Genomic DNA, 21873 nt, shown 5'->3' on the forward strand with positions numbered 1-21873 from the left:
GCGCCCCTCAGGGTGGGGTTAACAGGGGATGACCGTCACTGATTGGTCAAACATTGGACTAATTTGCCTAATCTTCGCAGATCTTTAGACCGCAATTAAAGCAGACAACAATGGGCCAAAAGAAGCTTTTATTTCCTTGAAAAGCAGTCCTGAGACTAAAACTTCCAGACACTGGCTTGCAGGGTGCATTTTAACCCAACGACAGGCAAGTTTTATAATATATAATAATATAATATATCTATTTTACTTTCACACATTCTAATATTCACTCACATATGCAGTGAAATGCTTGTAGCGTAGAGTCCAGCTGTCATTAAGGAGAGCAGCTCTGCAACACCAGCAGGCTGAGGTGGACAGAACACAGTAGAGTACAGTAAAGAACGGATCAGATTTTGATCGGCTTTATTTTACCCGATAGAATCCATTACAATATGCCCCAATCTAGTTTGTATATAAACAGATTGCCGCGGCATTATGCAGGACGAGCAGTTTCCCATCCAAAGACTACATAATTCATTTAATCTATATTGAAATGATACATTATTTGTTTTTTACATGTTATACATAATTCTCCATCCATTACATAAGAAGACTCTGTCTCCTCTTCCCACTCTCTCACTTTTTCTACCTCCATCTGCCGGTGTTCGCACATTTCCCAGAGATATACGTCTTGCCTGCCATTGGGATTGAATCCACACCTTCCGTCCAAAAGCTGCATTTATGCATAACTTATCAAATAAATGCTGACACCGTGGCACGACAGCGGAGCCAACGAGGACCCCCATTGCATAATTCCTCAGAATGAGGAGCGTTTGTTGTGAATGAATCGCTGCGGCACAGCATTCATTCATTCAACAGAATTTGTATTTATGGAATAGTTATCGTTTGTATCTTGAGTGTTTTGGCTTGGACATGGGTTGTTTCTCATGATGTGAGAATTGCTTACTTGCGTGTGTCCTTGTAATGTGTGTGTAAGAAACATACTGTATTCTTGGGTTGACTCGTGTGTGTGTGTGTTATGTGTTTCTATAAAGGTGTGTCGGTGCAATTTCAGGCTCCTCTATGCATAATTGTGTACGGTATACAGTATGTGTTATTCGAAGAGGAGATACAGTATTTGTTTGTGCTTTCATGTGCAATTATGATCTATTTGTGTGTTATGTATAGTTGTAGTTAGCTGTTTTTTATTTTTCATGGTCGAGGTGTTTTCTGTTCATGTGTGTGTGCGATGCGGTCAGAAAACGCAATCCGCCGCCGAGCAGGATATTTTTGACTGAGCGTGAGGGTGGCTGCTGTGCGGATGTCAGAGACAGACAGATAGGGGAGAGAGAAGGAGGGAGGGAGGAAGGGAGGGTGAGAAATAAAGAGGATGTAGCCACTTCCTCAAAGCCACATGAACCTTGTCTCGGCTTCCTGCTCGTCTTTCAGCATTTTCAAAAACATCAACATTGACAAAGATCCTCTGACAAAGATGCTCTTGGATCAGATTAGCGGTTCCAGCTAAATTATAGTAACATGACTTGTGTGTACAGCATGTGTTCATGTGCCTGTTTTCTTAGTCTGCACATGCTTTGGTGTGTCAGGTTTGTGTGTTTGTGTTTTGTTTGAAGAGCTACAATGCCACGGTGCAGGTGTTGATAGAGCACCTGGGTACGTGACAACTAGGTGTGACCGAGATGAATGGAAAATGAATCCTCTGATGTGGTGTCTTGGTAATACCGAGAGGAAATGAAGCCTTCAGACGCTTCAGATCTCTGGCCAGCTCTACCTGCCACCTGTCCTCCTATTAAAGGTTAAAGGTCAGGGGTGGAGGATATTGTGTGTTTCTGTTTATAACCACACAGGAGGCAGGTTAGTTTTTAATGACAGTTATATTTGGTTCAGTCTGTACATAGAGCACTAATGCTGCTTCTACTGCTATTAGTACTACTAGTACATGCCACTGTTCCCTCTTCTAAGTGGGAATTCAGACCAATGAATGAGACAAATGAGACAATGAAATATGATCCAGGAAGTCCGGTTTGAGTAATAAATCCACGAGTTTAAAGTTTATCAGGTGCCAAAACACTACACAGCCGTTTATAAAACTATGAGACAAGAAACTTTAGAAGGTTACAATCATTTTCTCTTTTGTCACAGCGATCACAAGGTAAGCAGTAAAAATACAGTATTCATTTTACAGAGTAATCTACCAGGAATGTGACCTTGTGCGTATTTTCTTGCCGGATGACGTTGCATTGCCTTGCGGCAAAGGTTGAGCCAGGTTCAACTTTGTTTGGCCAGACAACTCTGTGGTTTTTAAGTTGGGACTCGGTGTCGGCCCCAGACGGCAACCTCTGAAAAGTGAAGCCAATGCGGAAGTGCTTTAAACTTGCATTTTTTCTAACAGCCAGCAGGGGGCGACTCCTCTGGTTGCAAAAAGAAGTCTGATTGTATAGAAGTCTCTCACTTGATTTATTACCTCAGTAAACATTGTAAACATGAGTTTATGGCCTCAATCGTAATAGTTTCAAGTCTTCTTCAATACAGCATGATGTTCATTTAGTAAATTATGGTCCCATTTAGAGTCACATAGACCATAAAGCAGGGGATGCTTTAGGGCGTGGCTACCTTGTGATTGACAGGTCGCTACCACAGCGTTGTCCGGTCTGGGAGTCGTCTGTATTTTTGTCTTACAACTTTAACCCTTTCACAGTGTGTTTTCAGTTCATGAAAGTTAATTGTAGCATTTTGGTCGCCTGAAAATGTCTTATTCAGCGTTCGGTTGTACTTAGCTCCACCCTCTCATGTCACTTCTGGTTGCAAACAACCAAGATGCGATGGCAAAAATGCTGAACTCGAGGCTGCAAAACGGCAGTCCTTAAACCGATGGGTGACGTCCACTTCTTCCCACGTAGGGCTAATGACCGTCTGAACACTTGCGTAAGACTGCTGCTGCTGCTGCCTCTGCAACCACAACCTGACCGCAATCCACGGTTTTCTTGTTTCCTGCAATTTCATGCAGCAATGTCGCCTCAAGGGATCATTTTAGTTTTTGTTCCACATCTGTAATGCAGTTTGTAGAGTTTAAAACATCACATTAAACATGTAATGAACACTAAAAGGCATGAATTGAATGGAATTGCTGTTATAGAGAGGCGTGACGGTACATTGTACTGTTGATATTTTTTATTTCCTGTGTTCTCTCACAGCAATGTGGGCCCCACCACCCTCAAGGCAGGGACCTTGGCAAACTGACCCCTGCTTACGAAAACTGACTTTTGGGACGCGTTATGTCACTTCTCTGGGTAAGGAGTTGGAGCAAGTATGGGAGGTGAAGGAATACAGACTAGAAACAGTTGGGCCCAAGTCAACGCACAGAACCTGCTGTGGTACTGTTGATCTCTTGCACAGGGTCATCTGTTGGACCCAGCTGTAGATAAAATGAATGCTGACATGATGCCCATACCAGCGCAGCCCCTTGTATTACTTTTTTAATGCAGTGCCATTTTCTTATTCTCATAGAGTTCAAGAGGTTATCTTCTAGTCTGTGTGACTGTGTTGCGAAGAGTAGGGTCCTCACTGCTGTTTATAATCAAGGCAAGAATTTTGGAGAGTGACTCCAGCTGTGTGAGCTGTGTTTGTGTGTGCGGTGCTAGTTGTTGAGTGAATAATTGTTTGTGTGTGTGTCCATCTTTTGGTACGAATGGCAGCCAATAGTACGTGTGTGTGTGTGTACGTGCCACCATTGATGTTTGCTTGGACTGCATGTGTGTTAAGTGTCCAGAGGGCAACCATGTGATTGCATTTGCAAGTGTGTGTTGGTCTGCAAAAATAGAAAAGTGAAACCAGGGCGGAGGGTCAGGGCCGACTAATGCCTCCTTTGATTTTCTAACAAGGATTTCCTCCCTCCGTGGAGCCTGCTTTATTAACGGCATTACATGGCATCCTGTGACCAGGAAACGCTCCCTTACCATCACAGCACCAATTTCAGTTCCACACCAACCGTCTAATACAGGAAAGGAGTGGTGAGGTTACTTGATGAGTGCACACTAGACTTAGACAAATACGTTTCAGATGCCAGTATCCCTTGTCCATCATGTTCTAATTTGATCATTTTCCTTTATGAAACATTTAAAAAAGATTTCTGCATTTTTTGTGCAGGGTGTAAAGGCTTTGAAACACCAACAACAACTCTTGTTAAGGTTTTTATTCGTACTAATGTAGTGTCTGTTCGTGCTGTGGCCGTTCGAAGCGTGTGCCCATTCGGAACGTAACGATCGCTTAGCTCCCGGTAGCCTCCCGGTATTACTTGTGGCCGCATTTGGAGCAGGCCAATTGGCTTGGCTCCCGTTAGCCTCCCGGTATTGCTGCTTGCAGTGTTGTCGGTGGCTCGTGCCCGTTCGGAGCAGGCCGCTTGCTTGGCCCCAGAGAAGTGCTGCTTGCAGCGTTGTCGAGAACTGTTCATCGCTCATCGACTCCAGGGAAGTACAGAAGAGTTTGGTTGTAACGTTAGTATATCCAGCATCCGCTGCGGACGACATCCTGGACAGTTTGAGGAGCCCTGAAGCCTCGCCCCTGCTGCTGAACAGCGCACCGTTCGCTTGTTTATTCAAAGTTTATTAATATTGAGCATGTCAAATGTCCTAATTGCACCAAATTCGACAAAGCACTCCATGGGGTCCCCAGCAATACACCCCCCCCCAAGTGTGATTCGATCGGATGAGCGGTTCTTGAGATATGCAAAGGACACACACACACATAAAGATTCTATCTAGATTTATTTTGATAAAATTAATGAATTAATATAATTAGTTCAAGACATTACATAATACGATGAGTAGGCTTTGCAATCAATCAAACTGAATCATAGCCATCATATCAAACGTAGGAGACACACGGCGGCCAATTTCAGATTTGTGATGAAAATAGTGCTCACTGACAGCGCTGACTCACCAGCATGCTGACTGACCACACACTTCTTTATACATGTTTTAGAATCAAATTAAGATTTTTACCATTGTATAGCCTCCCTGATAAAGCCATGCTGCCGTGTTCTCATGACATACTGGATAAAAGGCTCAGGAGGAAGTCAAGCAGTGGTGTATTTACCTCTCTCTTAACAGATGCAGCTTGACAGTCGCTAATAGTCCGTTTCCTGTGAGCGCCACGGAGAGCAACAAAGGGAAACACCCGCAGACCTGTTTGATTGGTTGATTGTTTGAAGCACTCACGCTACTCTGCTGAAAGAGCTCACAAATTGGACTGTGTGTTTGTGTGTGTATTCACAGCGTTCAGAAAGAGCTGAAAAGAGAGATGCGTGTATGTGCATTTCTGCCTGTGACGTTGTGTATTCACGTTTTTGATTAGTGATACGTGAGAATGGGAGAGTTTCAACCTTGAACAACTTTTGTTCCAAGAAGTTATTCTGTTCATAATTTCCATTTGAATACATTCATTAACCCCATGTCACATAGATTATTTGAGTGTCACTTTGTGCAGTCACGCTCTCACCTTCAGTCGTGCTTATGAGACAATATTTGTCTCATTATGGTCAGCATGTAAACAGCCAGCACTTGGCATCACGAGGGCAGGCAGCTCAGCGTTGAATACTAAACATCACGAGGCTGGAGAGCCCCATCTGTGTCCTCTCCAGTGGACACTGAAGGATGCTCTGACCAATGAGACCGATCACCTTATGAAACGTGCTCACCCTGCCGATTTTTATTTACAATTTAGATTTCAGCCTTTTAGTGTCATTAAAAAGAAAAACCTGATCTGCACACATCTACTCACAAAATGTTATATCTATGTTGTTGAATATATGCAGAATATATGAGTGATGAGCTTATTTTCTTTTGAAAAGGACTGTTTTTATTAAAGATAGGGTCGACGATGTTGGAAAGAAAGTAGCATCGCCTCAGGAGCTCCGTCTAAACCCGCCCCCTCGCCTCGGGGCTCCTTCATCTTCCATTCTCCAGTAAACTTGCGGCGGCGACGCACTTTGAGTTCAGGCTAGTGCACGCCAAGGGTAGAGTACGAGCAGGGAGGCATCTGATCGTTTTTTTCCAAGCGGACCGCGAGGCAGTGATTGGTAGACGTTTTTACAGGATTACAGCAGCTACAGATGACCGCTCTTTTCCAGTCCTTTTTCAGAGCTCATAAGTAATGGATCGCTGTCGGGGTGTAAAGACCATTTCAACCAATATAACAAATAGTGTATGCTGGAGAACATCGTCAACCCTGTCTTTAACTAGAGCCTCATTTCAAAATAAGATGTACGGTGAAAATGTGAAGTTATTTCTCTTTCATTGTTTTTTATTTTCAACATAATAAAATGACACAATACCATGACCTACAATTGAGAGAAGACATACCAAAAACCACAAAATACAAATCCACACAGATACACACGCTCACAAAAATAAATTAATAAATAAATAAGAATAAAATGTGAGCATCAGCAATTGTCACAACCCGGTGAATTTAACAATTGCACGTACTCATACTGTTATATTTGTTACCACTTATTACCACTTATTACTCTTGACCATTCCTCTTCCAGGTATATTGCTATTGGGGACCAGTCACTTACAAACACATCAAGAGTACGTCTCTTAACACATGTGATAGTCTCTCCAATAGACATAAGGTTTTTCATACCACGCTACTATATCGGGGGTTCTTCGTCCAACCATTTTTGTAATATTGTGAGGCGTGTAGCACACAGAGCGACTCTAAGAATGTACCTGTACCTACGTTCATAATTGGGGTCTAATCCCAGTACAAAATGATGTGGATTTAGAGGTATATCTCTCCCAAATACTTTCTTAATCTCGCTTTGGACTGACAGACAAAAAGTTACAATTTTAGGGCGCAATCACATCAGATGATTATATGTACCACAGCTATTTCTGCATTTTAGACATAATGGAAAGCATATAGAATTAGCATTAGAAGGATTTTTGCTCACATCATGAGGAGGATTTTCAAAGTTAAATAATAAACATCAGGTGTTTTTATTGAAGATGAGTATGTGGCTTCAGGTAGAGCGGGGGAGCCGCAACATCAGAGAGGCCCTTCAATTAAGATCAAACAGCTTCTTTTTGATGTAAGGGTCACAGTGTCTGAGGGTTTCCTGCCAACAGAGAGAGCGCAGCTAATTCTGGCACTCATGGTAATCATGTTTTCGATCAGACATCAACTGTGATTAGAAATGGAGGGGAGGCTATTTTTGATCTGTTTCTTCTCTTGAGGATCCTTTTGATCGTGAACATCACACCGCGAACGCTAACTTTTTAACTGCTCTCCTGATAACATTGCCGTGTTAGGGTGAATCTGCTGTGAAGTTATCGACGGTATGAGCAATGAATAAGCATCTCTCACTCTACATCTGATTATCAGTTAACGTGGAAACATTTCATGTATTGCAGTAATAATCACAATTTACTACACAAAGCATTTAACCCCTCATGACCTGGTAACCTTTCACCAGGCATTCAGCACCGAGCCTCTTTATCCCACAGAATCCAGTGATGTACAATAGTCTTTCGTTCACAACGCCACGCCGAGACAACGTGGACATTGTTGCCTCGCTATCATCTCCGGGGCACTTTCCAGTCACTCCCACTTCCCCCCTTATTATCACAGCGGCTAGTTTCTGCTCTGCTCTGCCACCCCGACCCCTAACCACCCACTCATCAAACTGTCTGGCTTCACGCCATCGCCACACATTCCCGCCACTACTGGCCTGCGGTTACAGCGAGCCATGACCCCTGACATTCCACAGAGATGATTTTATCTGAGAAATGACCGTTGTAATTATGAGGATCTTGTTTTAGATATCATGCTTTAGCTCCATGTGCCTTGAAAGTATCATAATCAATCTGATCTTGTTTTTGCATAGCTGGCACAGTGTCCTTATGGAGCTTCTGTCTAATATGCTGGAAGTAACAAGACTTGTAGTCAGTACATTTGATTAAGTGAACTAGTATGACTGTAGATTTGCATGTTCACATGATTTTCCTCGTTCTTCTGTGTACCTGATAGTGTAATTAACTCGTTTATATGCTTCTACATCTTGCAAGATGTTTGATTTTTATATATTTGTTGCATAATTCTCAATATTTTGCAGTGATCACATGTCACGCTTCCTTTGAATGCTCTTTATTTGCCCTAGGGATCATTGGTTTCATAAAATCTTGTGCTTTTTATGAGTTTGAATTTGCGTGTGTGTGCATTGATTTGACACTCAGGCCAGCCAGGGTACCCTGCCTGTTAAATGTTTGATTGCACCCAAACTTCCTGGCGGAGAGGGGGGCCGAGCGATAGAGGTCTGCATCTGCTGAGTGTAAATGAGCTGAGCAGATGTTGGCCAGATGTGGCCGGGGAGGAAGGGGGGGTTGGAGGGATAAAGAGAGGAGAAAATAAAGAGAGAAATGAGCGGAGATAGCAAGAGAGACTCACCATCCACACACTGACAGCTTTGTTCACCTCCACTCAGGAGTTCAGAGTAACTCTCCCTCCTCCTTTCTTCACACACACACACACACACTCTCCTCATCTCCTCTCCTCTCCTCCCTCCATCCCTCCTTCCTCTCCTGCCTCCCTCCACGCTCTCTTTGAAGTGAGGACAGTGCGCAGGAAGCAAGCCGGAATCGATTGCTCCATGCATTAGGCCAGGAATGTGTGACACCCGCCTCCCCTTCACCCTCCTCTTCCTTCCTCCTCCATCCTCCTGACACATCCCTCGTTTATTTCCCCCCCTTCTGCTCCTCTTCGTTCGCTCCAAACACCACCTGCCCCCCCTCCACCTTTCACACAAGACCCTACTATTATTTTGGGGCGAAAACCCAACTTTCCTTCACTTGGTGCTGTTTATGAGGAGAGTCTAGACACTGATCGGAGTACAGCTGTTCAGAGTGTCGTGATTTGTGTGTGAGTGCTGATCTGAAGCCAATGCAGAGAGCCTGGATAGTGTTGAAATGATTAAATGGTTAATCTATTTGACATAAAATTACTCTGTGAAAATATTGTAATTGAGCAATTAAGTAATTTATTAACCAAAAAATGCTCCAAACATTCTCACATGTGAGGATTCGTTGCTTTTCTCAGCTTTAAGTCATTTTAAATTGAATATTTTGAGGTTTTGGACTGTTCGTCGGACAAAACAAGCAATTTGAAGACGTCACCGTTGGTTATTATGATAGGTCATTTAAACTATTTTCTTACAAAACAAGTAAGTGATTAATCGAAAACAGATTAATGGATCAATAGTAATGGTCCTTACTTGCAGTCTGTATTCAAAGTGGAACAAAAAGAATGATACAAGTGAGGTAGCTGAGGAGCTTATGGCTCTCTTCTTGCCCTACTAAAGATGTCTTTTATCTGTCAATCAGTTTATCGATAAATTCATACCCTTGAATTCAGTTTGTGAAACTTTTACATTTGTTTGACTTGACTTGCTTGTCATACTAGTTGAAAACTCTCTCAGTCAAAGCAGGAGCAGAAGTCTACGGAGAGTGTTAGTTAAAAATATAGAGAATAAAGTCAAAATTTCTGTATGTGTATGTGCTTACGCTAGTAGATTAATTTCTTCTCAAATGTTCAACGATCAATGTTTCGACTTTATTCTCAACATCTCAATTTTATTCTCGAAACGGTATTTTGATTTTATTGTCAACATTTCCACTTTATTCTCGACATTTCAACATGTTTCTCAAAACACACACAAAAAAAAAAGTTAAATCTTCCTCCTCTCATATATTTTCTTATGCCTGGCCCTAATACTCTCCCGTAGAAGTCTCACGACTAGAAAGTTGTTGTTTGAATTGCAAACTCCCCAGTGTTGTTCTAGGTGTCCTTGAGCAACAACACTCCTCAGCTGTAGAATCCTGTGCCTGTACTGTAAAGCCTCTGTTGTGCATGTGTGAAACTATTTAAATGTGAAGTCATGCTCAGTTCTCTCTGCCCGGATAAATGATGAACGAGGAAAATGTGTCCCCGGTTAAACTGAACATAAAGTTCTCTCTCTTTGTTCGCTCTCCCACCATGTGGTTCTCTTTACTCATGAAAAGGAAAATCATTTTGTTACGACCGCTCTGGATAAAAGTAAAGGTTAGATAAAAAAAAGAGATGTTCTCTGTTTTGCTCTGTGGCTATCGCTCTCCCTGCCTTAGAGTGCAAATAAACTCGTGAACTTGCCTTTTGCCAGCAAGTTAGTCAGTCAGTCAGTCACAGAGTCCGTCGTTCAGTCAGTAATCCAGCAGTGTGAGTCATCCACCTTCTTCAGTCTGCCAAGTTACAACAGGCTCAAGGCCTTCTCCACTGATAGAACAATGAGACAGGAAGGATGTTGGCTAAACCTGCATAGCATTATGTATCACCAATACACATTAGCTGGGCAAAGTAATACTCCGATTCCTGTACATTTCAGACAGGACAATAAAGCAGGCTAGATGTTAAGCGCTCCACTTATTGTGTGTTCTTAGTATTATTATTAACAATTGAAATTTTAACTCCATCCAGTGCTTACACTTCAACTGAGAGATTAAACTTCTACCTTCACTTTAACTTCTTTGAGTGCTCACACTTAAGCCTCGGTTATACACCCAAACGACATGTACACGGACAGCTAAGGACACAACGGATTGAAGTTCTGTTTATACTGTCCGCTTGGAGCACGCGCTTTACCCATGCACAGTATAGACCGCTATGCTACCACTTGTAGTGTAGTGGTGTAGCGCAGACCGTCTGCACAAAGCCTGTGCGTACACCCTCTGATGATGAAATTTACGTCACGCGGACCCTAGCGGACCTTCGCGTACTTGCGGATGCGGAAAGAATAACTTCGGCTTTATGGTACGTGTCCACGGGATCCGTCCTTTAAAGAGATTTAATACTCTTCCCAGTCATTATCTATGTTAGCAGCCGTGCAATGCGTTCTGGTACCATAGCGTTCTCATTGGCCGCTCCTCATTTGCATAAAGTTGAGGTCTAGGCTACTTTATGCAAATCAGGGACGTCTGACGCAACTCGCCACCTCTGGAAAATGTGAAGACAGATTCACTGAACTGTTTTTGAAATATAAGAGAAGAAAGTTTCCAAACGTTCCAGTTTGAAAGCTGTGAGCAGCAGGCCACGAGTGAAAGCGTTCGTTCAATCAGGTGCCTTGTGGCAGCCCATCAAGCGTCCAATGCTGGGAAGCGAGGCGATCTCTCGCATCCAAAAACACCCCCTGTGGACACATTACACCTTTACCCATTGAAGCTGTTTCAAATGTTTCGACTGCACATTTGCAGTGGAAGCGAGCACACTGACATTTTCTTCAGTGAAATGTCCTTTTCTGGTCCCTCACTCTTTGCTTCATGTACATTTCCAGCAGAGTGTTGAATCAGGCTGGACACTTACGGCGCCTTTAATGGGGTATTATTTTAAGGTCCCATTGTTTTCAGTGGCATGTCCTCAATTAAATGTCAAGGTGTCACAATGGTGATTTGATTTAGTGTGGGTTTCTTCTGGGATACAATGCCTTTGATGAGAGCGAAATTCACGGCCGACCTGAGCACAGCACTTGTGTCAAAGAAAACACCCCCACAAATATAGGAGAGCACAATGCACTGAAAATCAATCAGCTGAAGACCAGTCTTTCTTTCTCTCCTCGCTTTCATCTCCAGCTCTTAAACGGTCGAACACACTTGACGTCCACGCAGGCCGGCGCCAACAGTCACCACTCCAACGGTTTGCCGGCGCGTCACGTGGCCAGTTCAAGAGTGGGAGGATGGATGGGAGACGAAAGTGCCAGCGGGGCAGGTGCGGCTGTTTGGAGCCAGACTGGGAACGGCGGGGGAGGAAGAGGAAGGAGAGAGGAGGAGGACGAGGAAGAGGAGAGAGGGCAGACGCACCCACTGGAAGTTCTCTCCGGGCATCCATCGAGTCTGGACTCGACGCTGAGGCACATTGTTCAACAGTTGGATATTCTCACGCAGGTCAGTTATTAGTAAAGGTCCAAACTGTCAACTCAGGATACTGGCAGGGTGTGAAATCACACAAAAAACATTAAAATGTGGAAATGAATATGAAAGTGTGGAAGGCGGGCCAACAGGTTAGTGTTGAAAGTTAATAATCCTCTGTCTGAAGGGTTTAATCTCAGCGTCTGGTCACATTTACCAATCAAAATGTCTTTGATGAAAGATCTAGATTGCAATCTGATATATTTTTCTTAATATGAAAGTCAGTCGAAGCAGTTTATTAATCCATTAAACTCGCAGCGGTTTTCCATCTGAGGCCAAGTCAAATAAAAAAGGCATAAAAAACAAACACAGAAGCCACTAGAAGAAGGTTTTATGGTTTACCTGCCCCCGCTCTGCACCTGTTTGAGCAGGTGTCACTGGTAGCTGAACAGTAGGCTAGGGATTTAACTTGCTGAAGCAGTGTTTGTGGCTGGAGGATTTATGTGTTCAATATATTTAAATTCATAATTTTTTCATATTTAATTTTATTGAACTCTCAATTATTTTTGATATTTTAACTTCTGTGTTTTTTTCTTTCTTTAAAGTTACTGTGAGGAACTTTTAACTGGTTATAAAACAGTCTCAATTTAATACTGATGCCTCCATATGACCTACATAAGTAAACAAGACCATCAGCGAGAAAAACATCTTTTTCTATATAGTTATTCTGAATGCCTGCCATCGGTGCCATCGGGTCCGATTCTGGTGATCTCATGCAGGTTCACCAGAAACTCCTTTAACTCAGACTCCAGCGGGGCCTCCAGCAGCGACCAACCCACCGCGGACAGACCCACATCCGGCTTCGACCTGCACTTGGAGCTCCGGTGGGAGGTGGAGACTCCTCCTTCGGCCAGCAGCAGAGTTTTGCTGCTGAAGGCCCAGGTCATATTGCTGGGCCCGCTACATGTCATCAGACATGTATATGTACACAATTTAAGTTTGCTGTGCATTTTTTACCAGAAAATCACCCCTAGAAAACACTCGATGACTCCAATTGAAGCGATAATTCATGAAAAATGTAACATAATTAACTGTAAAACAAAGAGTTTTATAATCAGAACCGTGCTGATGAGCTACTTTCAGCATCAAGGCCAAAGTGCTGCGGTCCTGATGTGTCACAGGAACTAAAAAGCCTCTTCCGTCCCTCTTTAGCTCTTGTGTTATTTGTCCATAATGGCGACAGGATTGATTTCAAGGCTCTCAGACTGATGTCTGCTCTTCAGATTTTCTACTTGTATAATTATTCTATGACTGCTTTATAATTATTGTACCCCCCCCACCCCCACCCATCTCATCAAACACAAAGACTGTTTCAGTGCTGGAGGAGCGTCTCACCCTGACCGAGGACAAGCTGAAGGAGTGTCTCCTCAACCAATCCCAGATCCTCCAGGACGTGCGATCGAGGCGGAGGACGGAGAGCGAGGAGACGGATGGATCACCTGTTCATTTCACTTGAGGACGACCTCGCCCTCCGTCACACCGCAGCACAACACACACAGACTGAGTTGCACTGCTTAACTCCCACGACTGCTGTGTGTGTTGTGTCTATGTACATATATGTGTGTCTGAGTGTGATTGTAAATGTCCACCTTGGTGGTCTCTCTCAGGGGTCAGTGGGTTAATCAGGATTTGAGCTGTGGTGTGTGTGTGTGTGTGTGTGTGCGTGTGCGTGTGTGTGTGTGTGTGTGTGTGTGTGTGTGTGTAATACCAACATATTTTCTACATGTCTTTCTTCACCTCTTAAGGATATCCAGCTGTACAGCCAAGCGCAGTCTGGCTGGGACATTCCACGTGTGTGTGTGTGTGTGTGTGTGTGTGTTGATATGGATGTTACATCCAATCTGGACAGCTGCAGCTATGAAAACAGACGGTGCTTGTCTGCTGTATGACCTCGCTCTCTGTGTGTGTGTGTGTGTGTGTGTGTGTGTGTGTGTGTGTGTGTGTGTGTGTGTTTACGTGTGTATATGTGTGTATTAGCTCATGTTTTAGCAGTTGTTGTCTTCTGCAATTACATATTTCATTGTAATCTTGTTTGCATCTTTTTTTTACATTTTAAAACCCGACTCATATAATTTATATGATTAAATGATATTATATATTGCACTGATGTTATTAGTATTGTCTGTATATATGTCCAGAAAAATAAAAAATAAACTCTTACACTCAGTATTTTTTTTATTTTGATAACAACTAATGTTCACAGGGTGTCTGCAAAACTAAAATATCTACAATCTGATTTCATGCCCTTTAATTTTGAGTTTATAATTCCTTCATTTTAAGACCACACCTTTTTTTCATAGGTCCAAAAATTATTTTTGTGCTCTGAATTTAGATTATTATTAGTATTCTTTCTTGAGAAGTAATTGCTGTTACAGACCTTTATTTATTATTATTTTATTTTATTTTATTTTTTTAAGACTTAAAAAATTACATTTGGACTGGTCAACATATGGAATCCCAATACTGCCAGGAAAAAAATGTAATGTTGTGAAAAACAATTGGAAATGTTTATACTTACTAATTGAAATCCCCACTGGAAGCGAGACGTGAGCGGCACGTTAAGCGTTCTCTCATCCAATCCACACTGACTTCGTCTCCCATCACCTGGCTAACCTGCCTCCACCAGGCTGACTGACAGCAGACATTTACTGAACCAAAATAAGTTTTCATGTCAGCTCCAGGCAAAGAAATCCACAGTGTTTGTATGTATTGATTCTTTCTTTTTTTTTTACCCGCCCACCGTAGCGAGTGAGAAGAATCTGCTTGTAGTGAAACAGGCGAGCTCACAGACAGCTGGGAGCCTCGATCAATACGGTTCATAAGTTCAAAACACATATACAACGGGATATTTGTTTGAGTTAAACAGCTGTCTGTGAAGTTTTCACTTCACTAAACGCAAGAAAGAGTTAAAAAAGTGTGCCAAAAACACTTCTAAAAACACTTTCTATACGGATTCCACATTAGTCAGATATTTGAGATACTACTGCAATTCTAAATTATCATAGTATGTCAAAATGATATACTATAATAGTGTATATCTTACTATACTAAGTCAGAATTATGAGATATTATGTCATTGTTAGGTTTTAACATCTCATAAAATAGACTTAAGTTAACATTATGGCTTAGTATCAAGTGAGATTTACTTATTATCTCATAACTATGATCTAGTAAGTCAAGTGTATTCTTATCATAATTTTGACTTAGTGCCTCATAATTGACATAGAAAGCCAAGGGCAACACTCTAACTTCCTATCTAAAGCTTTTTACATAATGCAGTCTCTCTTTACCTGCAATTTATCCTAAATATTGAATTTTTTATCACCCCTAATTTATCATTTTCATTTCTGTTTTGCTGGCGGTAGTGGGCTTCCGTACAGCTTGTTATCTGCTAAAGCTTGTTCATGTGATACGTGTCATACTGCCTCTTGTCTCCACCAGTGACTGTGAAATGTTTTGGCTTGCTCTCGCCCAGCGTGGAGACTGTAGCTGTTTATGTTCTTCCTACGGCGGAGATGTGGTGAGCGATGCGGCCAGGTCGGGAGGAAGCAGTAAGAAAGCCACACAAAGGGGGAGCTCTCCGCTGGCTGCTGTTTGCTCTCCCCACCACATCCTTAGCTTCCTCTCTGGCTTTACTGGTTTTCCTCCTCCTCCTCCTCCTCCTCCTCCATCTTTCTCTCTCTCCTAGTTACAGAAAGTGGTGTGGCCTGCTGAGATCGGGTACCAATCCAGTTCACCCACTGCCCAGAGGAGTCTGGTGGAGTGGTGGAAGCGCTGAGGTTTCACGCGACATTAAAAAGACAAGATGCATAAATAGATGAGGGAAAAAAACAGAAAAGTCAATTTAAAAAGAAAAAAATCTGAGTAAGTTTAGACCAACATCTGCCTGATTCCACATCTGTCTTGGTATATCACCACAATTCTTGATTTACAGAGCAGGACACTTACATTTGACTTCCTATACTTCCTCACATTGACGCTTCTTTTGGTATAGGGACTACCAGACGAGAACTTAATCTCAAGTCCTACTAGTTTCTTACATTGTTATATGTGTTATATCTCAAAATTTAAATGGTTTTATGATCCTGAATATGCATTAAATGTATATGGTCGAAAGGTTGTGGATTGGATCTTGACTCGAGGTCCACTTACTCATTTGTTCCCGTTCTTTTGAAAGCTCCAGAAAGAGCCACTAAGTGGACCATGAGCTGCTATCATTTTGTCAACTACTGTTTCCAAAGGTCAAACCTGAAATGTCAAGATCAACTTCTGAACCAACATGGACTAGAAGTCCTTAAAGGTGCTAAAATATGGCCTCTCAGTAGAGTTCTCCAGGGATGACGTATTTTTGTAGGCCAACCAGAAAGTTAGAATTGCCCTGGTTCTCTCGACAAAAAGCCAATGGGATTTTTCCATTGGGTCTTGGATTATTGCAGAAAATAAGCTCTGTGGCAAACAAACATTTATGATACTTACACAAGACAATCACCACTTTTCTGAAGTAAAAAGGTAACGTTAGGCTATAAACGTACTACACCACGGTTGCATGAGCGAACAAGGCTGTAAAGGCGGACGAGTTGGCATGATGACATTTAGTAGTCTCATTTAGCCACTTGTTAGCAACCGTCTTTTTTCTTTTTTAACCATGTACCTTATTTCAGGCATTTAACTAAAAACCCATTCAAAAAAAACATTGACTTCCAGATGAAGGAACAGGAAGTGCTAAAATGCTAACTCCATGCCTGTGGCACTCTATGACTCCCAACATGGTGACAGCTGAGCCGGTGGCTAACAGCTAACTGTGCAAACAACAGCAACAGTGCTGACAGAGATAACCGTGTTTACCTGATGGGGGAGGGGGGGGGGGGGGGGGAGTGCTACGCTTCCGCAACGATTATCAACTGTAACTGCCGTCTGAACGCAGTGCAGAGTGGCAGCCATGAGCTAGGCAGTAGGGCACTAACATGGTTAACATGTAAACAAAGCACAGGGAAACTCAGATTACAACACACACAGAGGGAGGGAGACTTCATTCTCTGCTCAGGTAGACATTACTCCTCTATATCTTTACGTAGACAAAAGTTGTTGAATATCGTGCAGAGAATTTTAAAGTGCTCAAATTTTGAAATACACTGAACACCATAAAAAGCCTGTTTGTGGACTATTCTTGTAAAACTAAACAGAACCTTAAAAGCGACTCCTTGAAGTAATGCGAATCAGCCAAAATGACCTCACTTTGCAGAAATGTCCCCTGGAGGCCTCAGACTCGCGTGCCTGTGTTTCCATACACGTGGAAACACACAAAGACACAAACAAACTCAGTAGGAAAACCTTTTGTGTACAAAAGCAGGAGAGAGAGTCACAAGCAAACGTTTAATGACCAATTTCCACCTTCACTTCCACTTCGATCTCATTAAGTGCACACAGGCCTGTTTTACAGTGCACACACACAAGCGTGATGTTAACCCCTGTGTTTGTGTGTTTGTGTGTGTGTGTGTGTCTTTAGTGCGTTGTGAACATGATCCCATAACCTGTTAATAGCTTCCTGGAGGAGGGGCTTCCTGTTGATATTGAGGAAGGAGCTCTTACAGCCGGGGCTGTTGACTTGCCACCGGGCGAGCGCATGCTCCCAGTTTATTGCTGAACTGTTTGTATTTATGTTTGTTCTTGAGTTTATTGGCTGTGGAAGCAATTATCTGTTAGTGTTAGACAGATATATATATAGATATAGACATATATATCTGTAGATATATCTATATATAGATATATCTATAGATATATATATCTATATATAGATATATATATAGATATATATATATCTATATATTGATTTTTCAGGCTTTTATTGACCTTTGATCAGATATCGGTTATCTGTTGGTCTTTGTCTGTTCCTGTGAGGGATGTTCATGGAATAAATGTAGAGCTGTTAAAGTTAACGCGATAATAACGCGTTAACGCAAATTTGTTTTAACACCACTCATTTCTTTAACGCAATTTTTAAGTAGTAGCGGGCTCAGTTTTAAACCTAGAATGAAGATACTGACATCATATGGAATTTAAAAAATTGTCATACTAGCTTGTCAGGAAGGAGGTTAAATAACGCTCCAAACTTGCACTACATTTTGGTGAGTAAAAACTAGCATGGCCATTTTCAAAGTGGTCCCTTGACCTCTGACCTCAAGATATGTGAATGAAAATAGGTTCTGTCAAATGTCAAAAATATCAAAAATGTGGGATTAATTTGCGATTAATCATGATAAACTATGGACAATCATGTGATTAATCACAATTCGATATTTGAATCGATTGACAGCTAGAACCTATTACAGATTTTTTGTTTTTTTGTTTAAAGGGTCAGTTCACCCAAGAAAAAAATATTTTCTCTCTTACATCTATGGTATCTAGTAGCCATGCAGATTGATTTAGTTTTGTTTGTTCAGGATTTGAGATATCAGCGTTCAACCCCAACACAGTGGAGGTGATTGGAAATTTCTTGGAAAAAAATGACATTTTAAAATGAACAGCAACGTGTTTATACAGAAACAATGTCCCAGTTTCTCTGGATAATCTACAGATTTCACAGCCATCAGTTTTCATTGGAGCCACTTTCTACCAAAGAAAATTGAATCATAATAAAAACTGTTGCGCTGTGGTTTGAGTTAACCAGCCCTTTAACTGTTCAGCAATGTTTAGGGCAGGTTTAAAAGTCTCCCTGCAGTTTAATAGGTCAGATAAGTCACCCTCCTTTTAAAGAGTTGCTCGAAGCATTTTATTAGTCTGCGTTTCAGTGGAACGTGCCCGTGTTCCTCAGGGGTCCTAGATGCTGTTTCGGAGGTTTTTCCACCCTGATGAGAAGAAAATTCAGGTTCCTAACTGCTTCTTTACAAAAATATAACACAACCTTTCTGTGTATATAATCATTTTACCCCACATGGTAAAGTTGTTGCCTCGTTGCCGGCACAAGACGGAAGGCAAACATTATCTTTAGCTCCCAACTGAATCAACAGACCCTCTTCTTCTCCTCCTCCTCCTCTTCCTCCTCTTCTCTTTTCTGCCACTTCCTGCCTGTCTCTGAAAAACAGGAGGATTATCATTTCAGAAATTCCCCCTTAACCCCCTTCAGGGGATGAGGCGATAAACGGAGGCCAGGGACAAAGGAGGAGGGAGTGGAAAGAGACAGAAGAAGAGGAGGAAGACAGGCAGGAGGAGAGGAAGACCCACGCTTATCGAGTTACAGTGAGTCACACCTCTGAACTCCGGATATGGCCTTAACAATAATTGATTGTAGTATATGTAATGTGTAAACCTATTCACACCTGTTCAAATAGGTGCAGAAGGGGACAGGTAAACAGTGAAACGCGGACGCTGTCCAACTAATGGCTCCTCTGTTTGTTTTTTATGTCTCTGTTTGACTTTTCCTCGGCCGGAAAAATGCCGCCTGTTTGCCAGAAGGGTTTAACAACCTTACTTCCGTTGCCTCGCTCATTAAAAAAACAAAACAGGTTTTCATTTTTACATGATTTTACCAGATAAATAAAAATCCCTGTTTTCCCGACAGGAGACACACGTGCACGGGATGAGTCTTGTGGTGCAAATTGTAACAGTTGAAATAAAGTATTTTTTTATATTCATGAGTGATCGACATTTCCCACCATGACATGTGTGCAGCATTCAAGCACTTGCCACAAATCATTTAGTGGAAAAATGCACCCTAGAAATGTAAACTGCTGTTGGTGAGATGCATATGTTAAAGTTACCGTGAGGAACTGTTAACTGGTTAGGAAACAGTCTCCGTTTAATACTGATGCTTCTATATATCCTACATAAGCAAACGAGACCATCACCATGAAGATTGGCTATTTCTATATAGTTATTCTGAATTCTTGTCATCGAGTAAGATTCCCTGCGAAATCAGACGAAACAGCCCGCCGTGGACAGACCCAGATCCTGCTTTGCTGCCGCCTTCGAGCTGCAATCGGAGCTCCGTTGGGAGGTGGAGAGCTCCGCGCCCAGCAGCAGCGGCTTCTCCTCCAGCCAGGAGCAGTTCTTCAACTCTCTGCTCCGCCGGTCCCCGTTGGGTAAAAAAACACCGACACCACGCTGCTGGAGGCACCAGCACGTACGTGCTAACTGGCCGTCGGCTGTAGTCTTTATGGCGTGTTCGAGTGCAACTTTTTGGCCAAGACAAAGGTGACATTAGGTGACGCAGCTGGTGGTCTTCGTCGTCTAGTTCTTTGATGTCGGGTTGGTGTGTCTGGGCCTTTAAGTGGTGCTCGGAAACACTACCACTTTTGTCCACAGAGACCGCCAAAATCAATACAACATTTAAGTTCCTCGTAGCAGCTTTAAACCCAAACTTCGTGGACTATAGTTTAACCCCTTAAAATCCACCTCCCTGCCAGTGGATTAGGGGTAAGATTTTTTGAAAAACAATGTTTTGAATGATGGTATTAGGGTTAATTCAGATGAATTCAGTCAATCCAGTAATTCACAAGAAAAAAGAAACATAAATATACATAATTTGTGAAACTAAAATGTATTTTTTTCTATTTTTATACCCTGTTATTTATCTTGTGACCATTCACATTTTGTTTGTGTCTTTATTGGGTTTAGAGTCTGTGGTGCTTTGCCAGAATATGTTCCCCTGAGAGATGACTTTGTATGTCTTTGCTGTAATTATGGGAGTAAATAATAAAGTAATTTCATGTTGAGGTCATAGTTTGGCTGCAACGACTAAAGAACTGATTGTGGCCTGCTGAGCGTAATCAACCTCAAGCAGCAACACCTGCTTATAACCTTCCCATCACGTCGGGCTCTTCATTAGTCAACTTTGTATGCTGCATTTCCCTCTTGATAATTGCTGCAACAATGAAGATAAATTGAGGACACACAACTAGAGGGACATGCGGTCCTGAGCAGCAGTAGCCTGATGCAGTGTAGCATGCTGGGACATCTTTGCGGACTGGTCTCAGCTTAAACACTCGTGGCCTGTTTTTACAGGGCTTAGCGTGTTGAAAGCTTATCTCCGGTGAAAAGGGGGGAGCGGTGGATATAAAAAAAAAAGTGAGGGGAAAGAGAGAGCGAGCTCAGGAAAAAAAAGCTGACTTCCGCACAGGGAAGGTTCAAAGGGACCTCCGCTCCTGTGTGATCTGTTTGTTGTCATTTGATCCCTGAGTTGATTTTCTATCTCTCTCTCTCTCTTTCTGCCTTCCTGTTCCTCTCTTTCACTCACAGGAAACAGAGGGATGCATGTACACAAGGCCTCTGACAACAGGTTCACCCTTTTCCCTTCCTTTGTGGATCAATAAAATGTTATTTGTTTCTTCTCAAACTTCCTGTATCCTGGACACACTGTACTGAGCCCTAAATAGTTTTACTTCCATGACATAAAACCAGCCAGTGTTCATAACCGCCTTACCGGGCAATAAGCCACAAAAGGCTATAGAGTGCTTTTTCCAGGAAAAACTAATTAACTGTGTTAAGCACTGGATGTCTTTTCCTACTCGCATACCTTCGTTTAAGATATTTACATAACATGTCCAGCGACCTTGACTTGTTTTCTGTGTGGTGTTTGTGGTCCGCCCACCCTGTCAGCAAACAGTTTGTGCCACTACGGGGTGCAAGCAGCTATCTTTACTACCACAGAGCGCTTCATTTGCATCAGTCAAAGAGGAGGTCAAAAGATGTATATGTACAGTTTATCCCATGGATGTGTAAAGAGAAACTGGATACAGTGTTGGAGGCGGGCGCCCGTTCATTCCTATGGGAATTGCTCAGTGGCGCGTGAAGCCAAAATGGCTCGACTGCCGAGTGATAAAGTACCCGGATCATCCGGAGATCTTCAGCATCCATTGGGCCGATAGAGCAGGCACAGAAGCGTTTC

The 21873-nt window shown here is 42.4% G+C and overlaps 1 protein-coding gene across 3 annotated transcripts in view; it reads left to right on the top strand.

The window, feature by feature from the left end:
* The window catches only part of poc1b (POC1 centriolar protein B), a 53456-nt gene extending 39307 nt beyond the window's left edge, over nt 1–14149 (top strand). The window contains exons 11-12 of one of the 3 annotated variants that reach the window (XM_074633667.1): nt 11655–11966; nt 13297–14149. In XM_074633667.1, coding sequence (XP_074489768.1) covers nt 11655–11966; nt 13297–13446 — 462 coding nt within the window. In that variant the 3' untranslated portion in view covers nt 13447–14149. Of the gene's footprint in view, nt 1–3191; nt 3288–11654; nt 11967–13296 lie in introns of those variants that run through there. The other 2 variants (XM_074633671.1, XM_074633670.1) reach the window with 2 other exon arrangements.
* Nucleotides 14150–21873: the final 7724 nt, after the last annotated feature.

Source organism: Sebastes fasciatus, chromosome 4 (assembly GCF_043250625.1).
Source record: "Sebastes fasciatus isolate fSebFas1 chromosome 4, fSebFas1.pri, whole genome shotgun sequence".
NCBI classification, from domain to species: Eukaryota; Metazoa; Chordata; class Actinopteri; order Perciformes; family Sebastidae; genus Sebastes; species Sebastes fasciatus.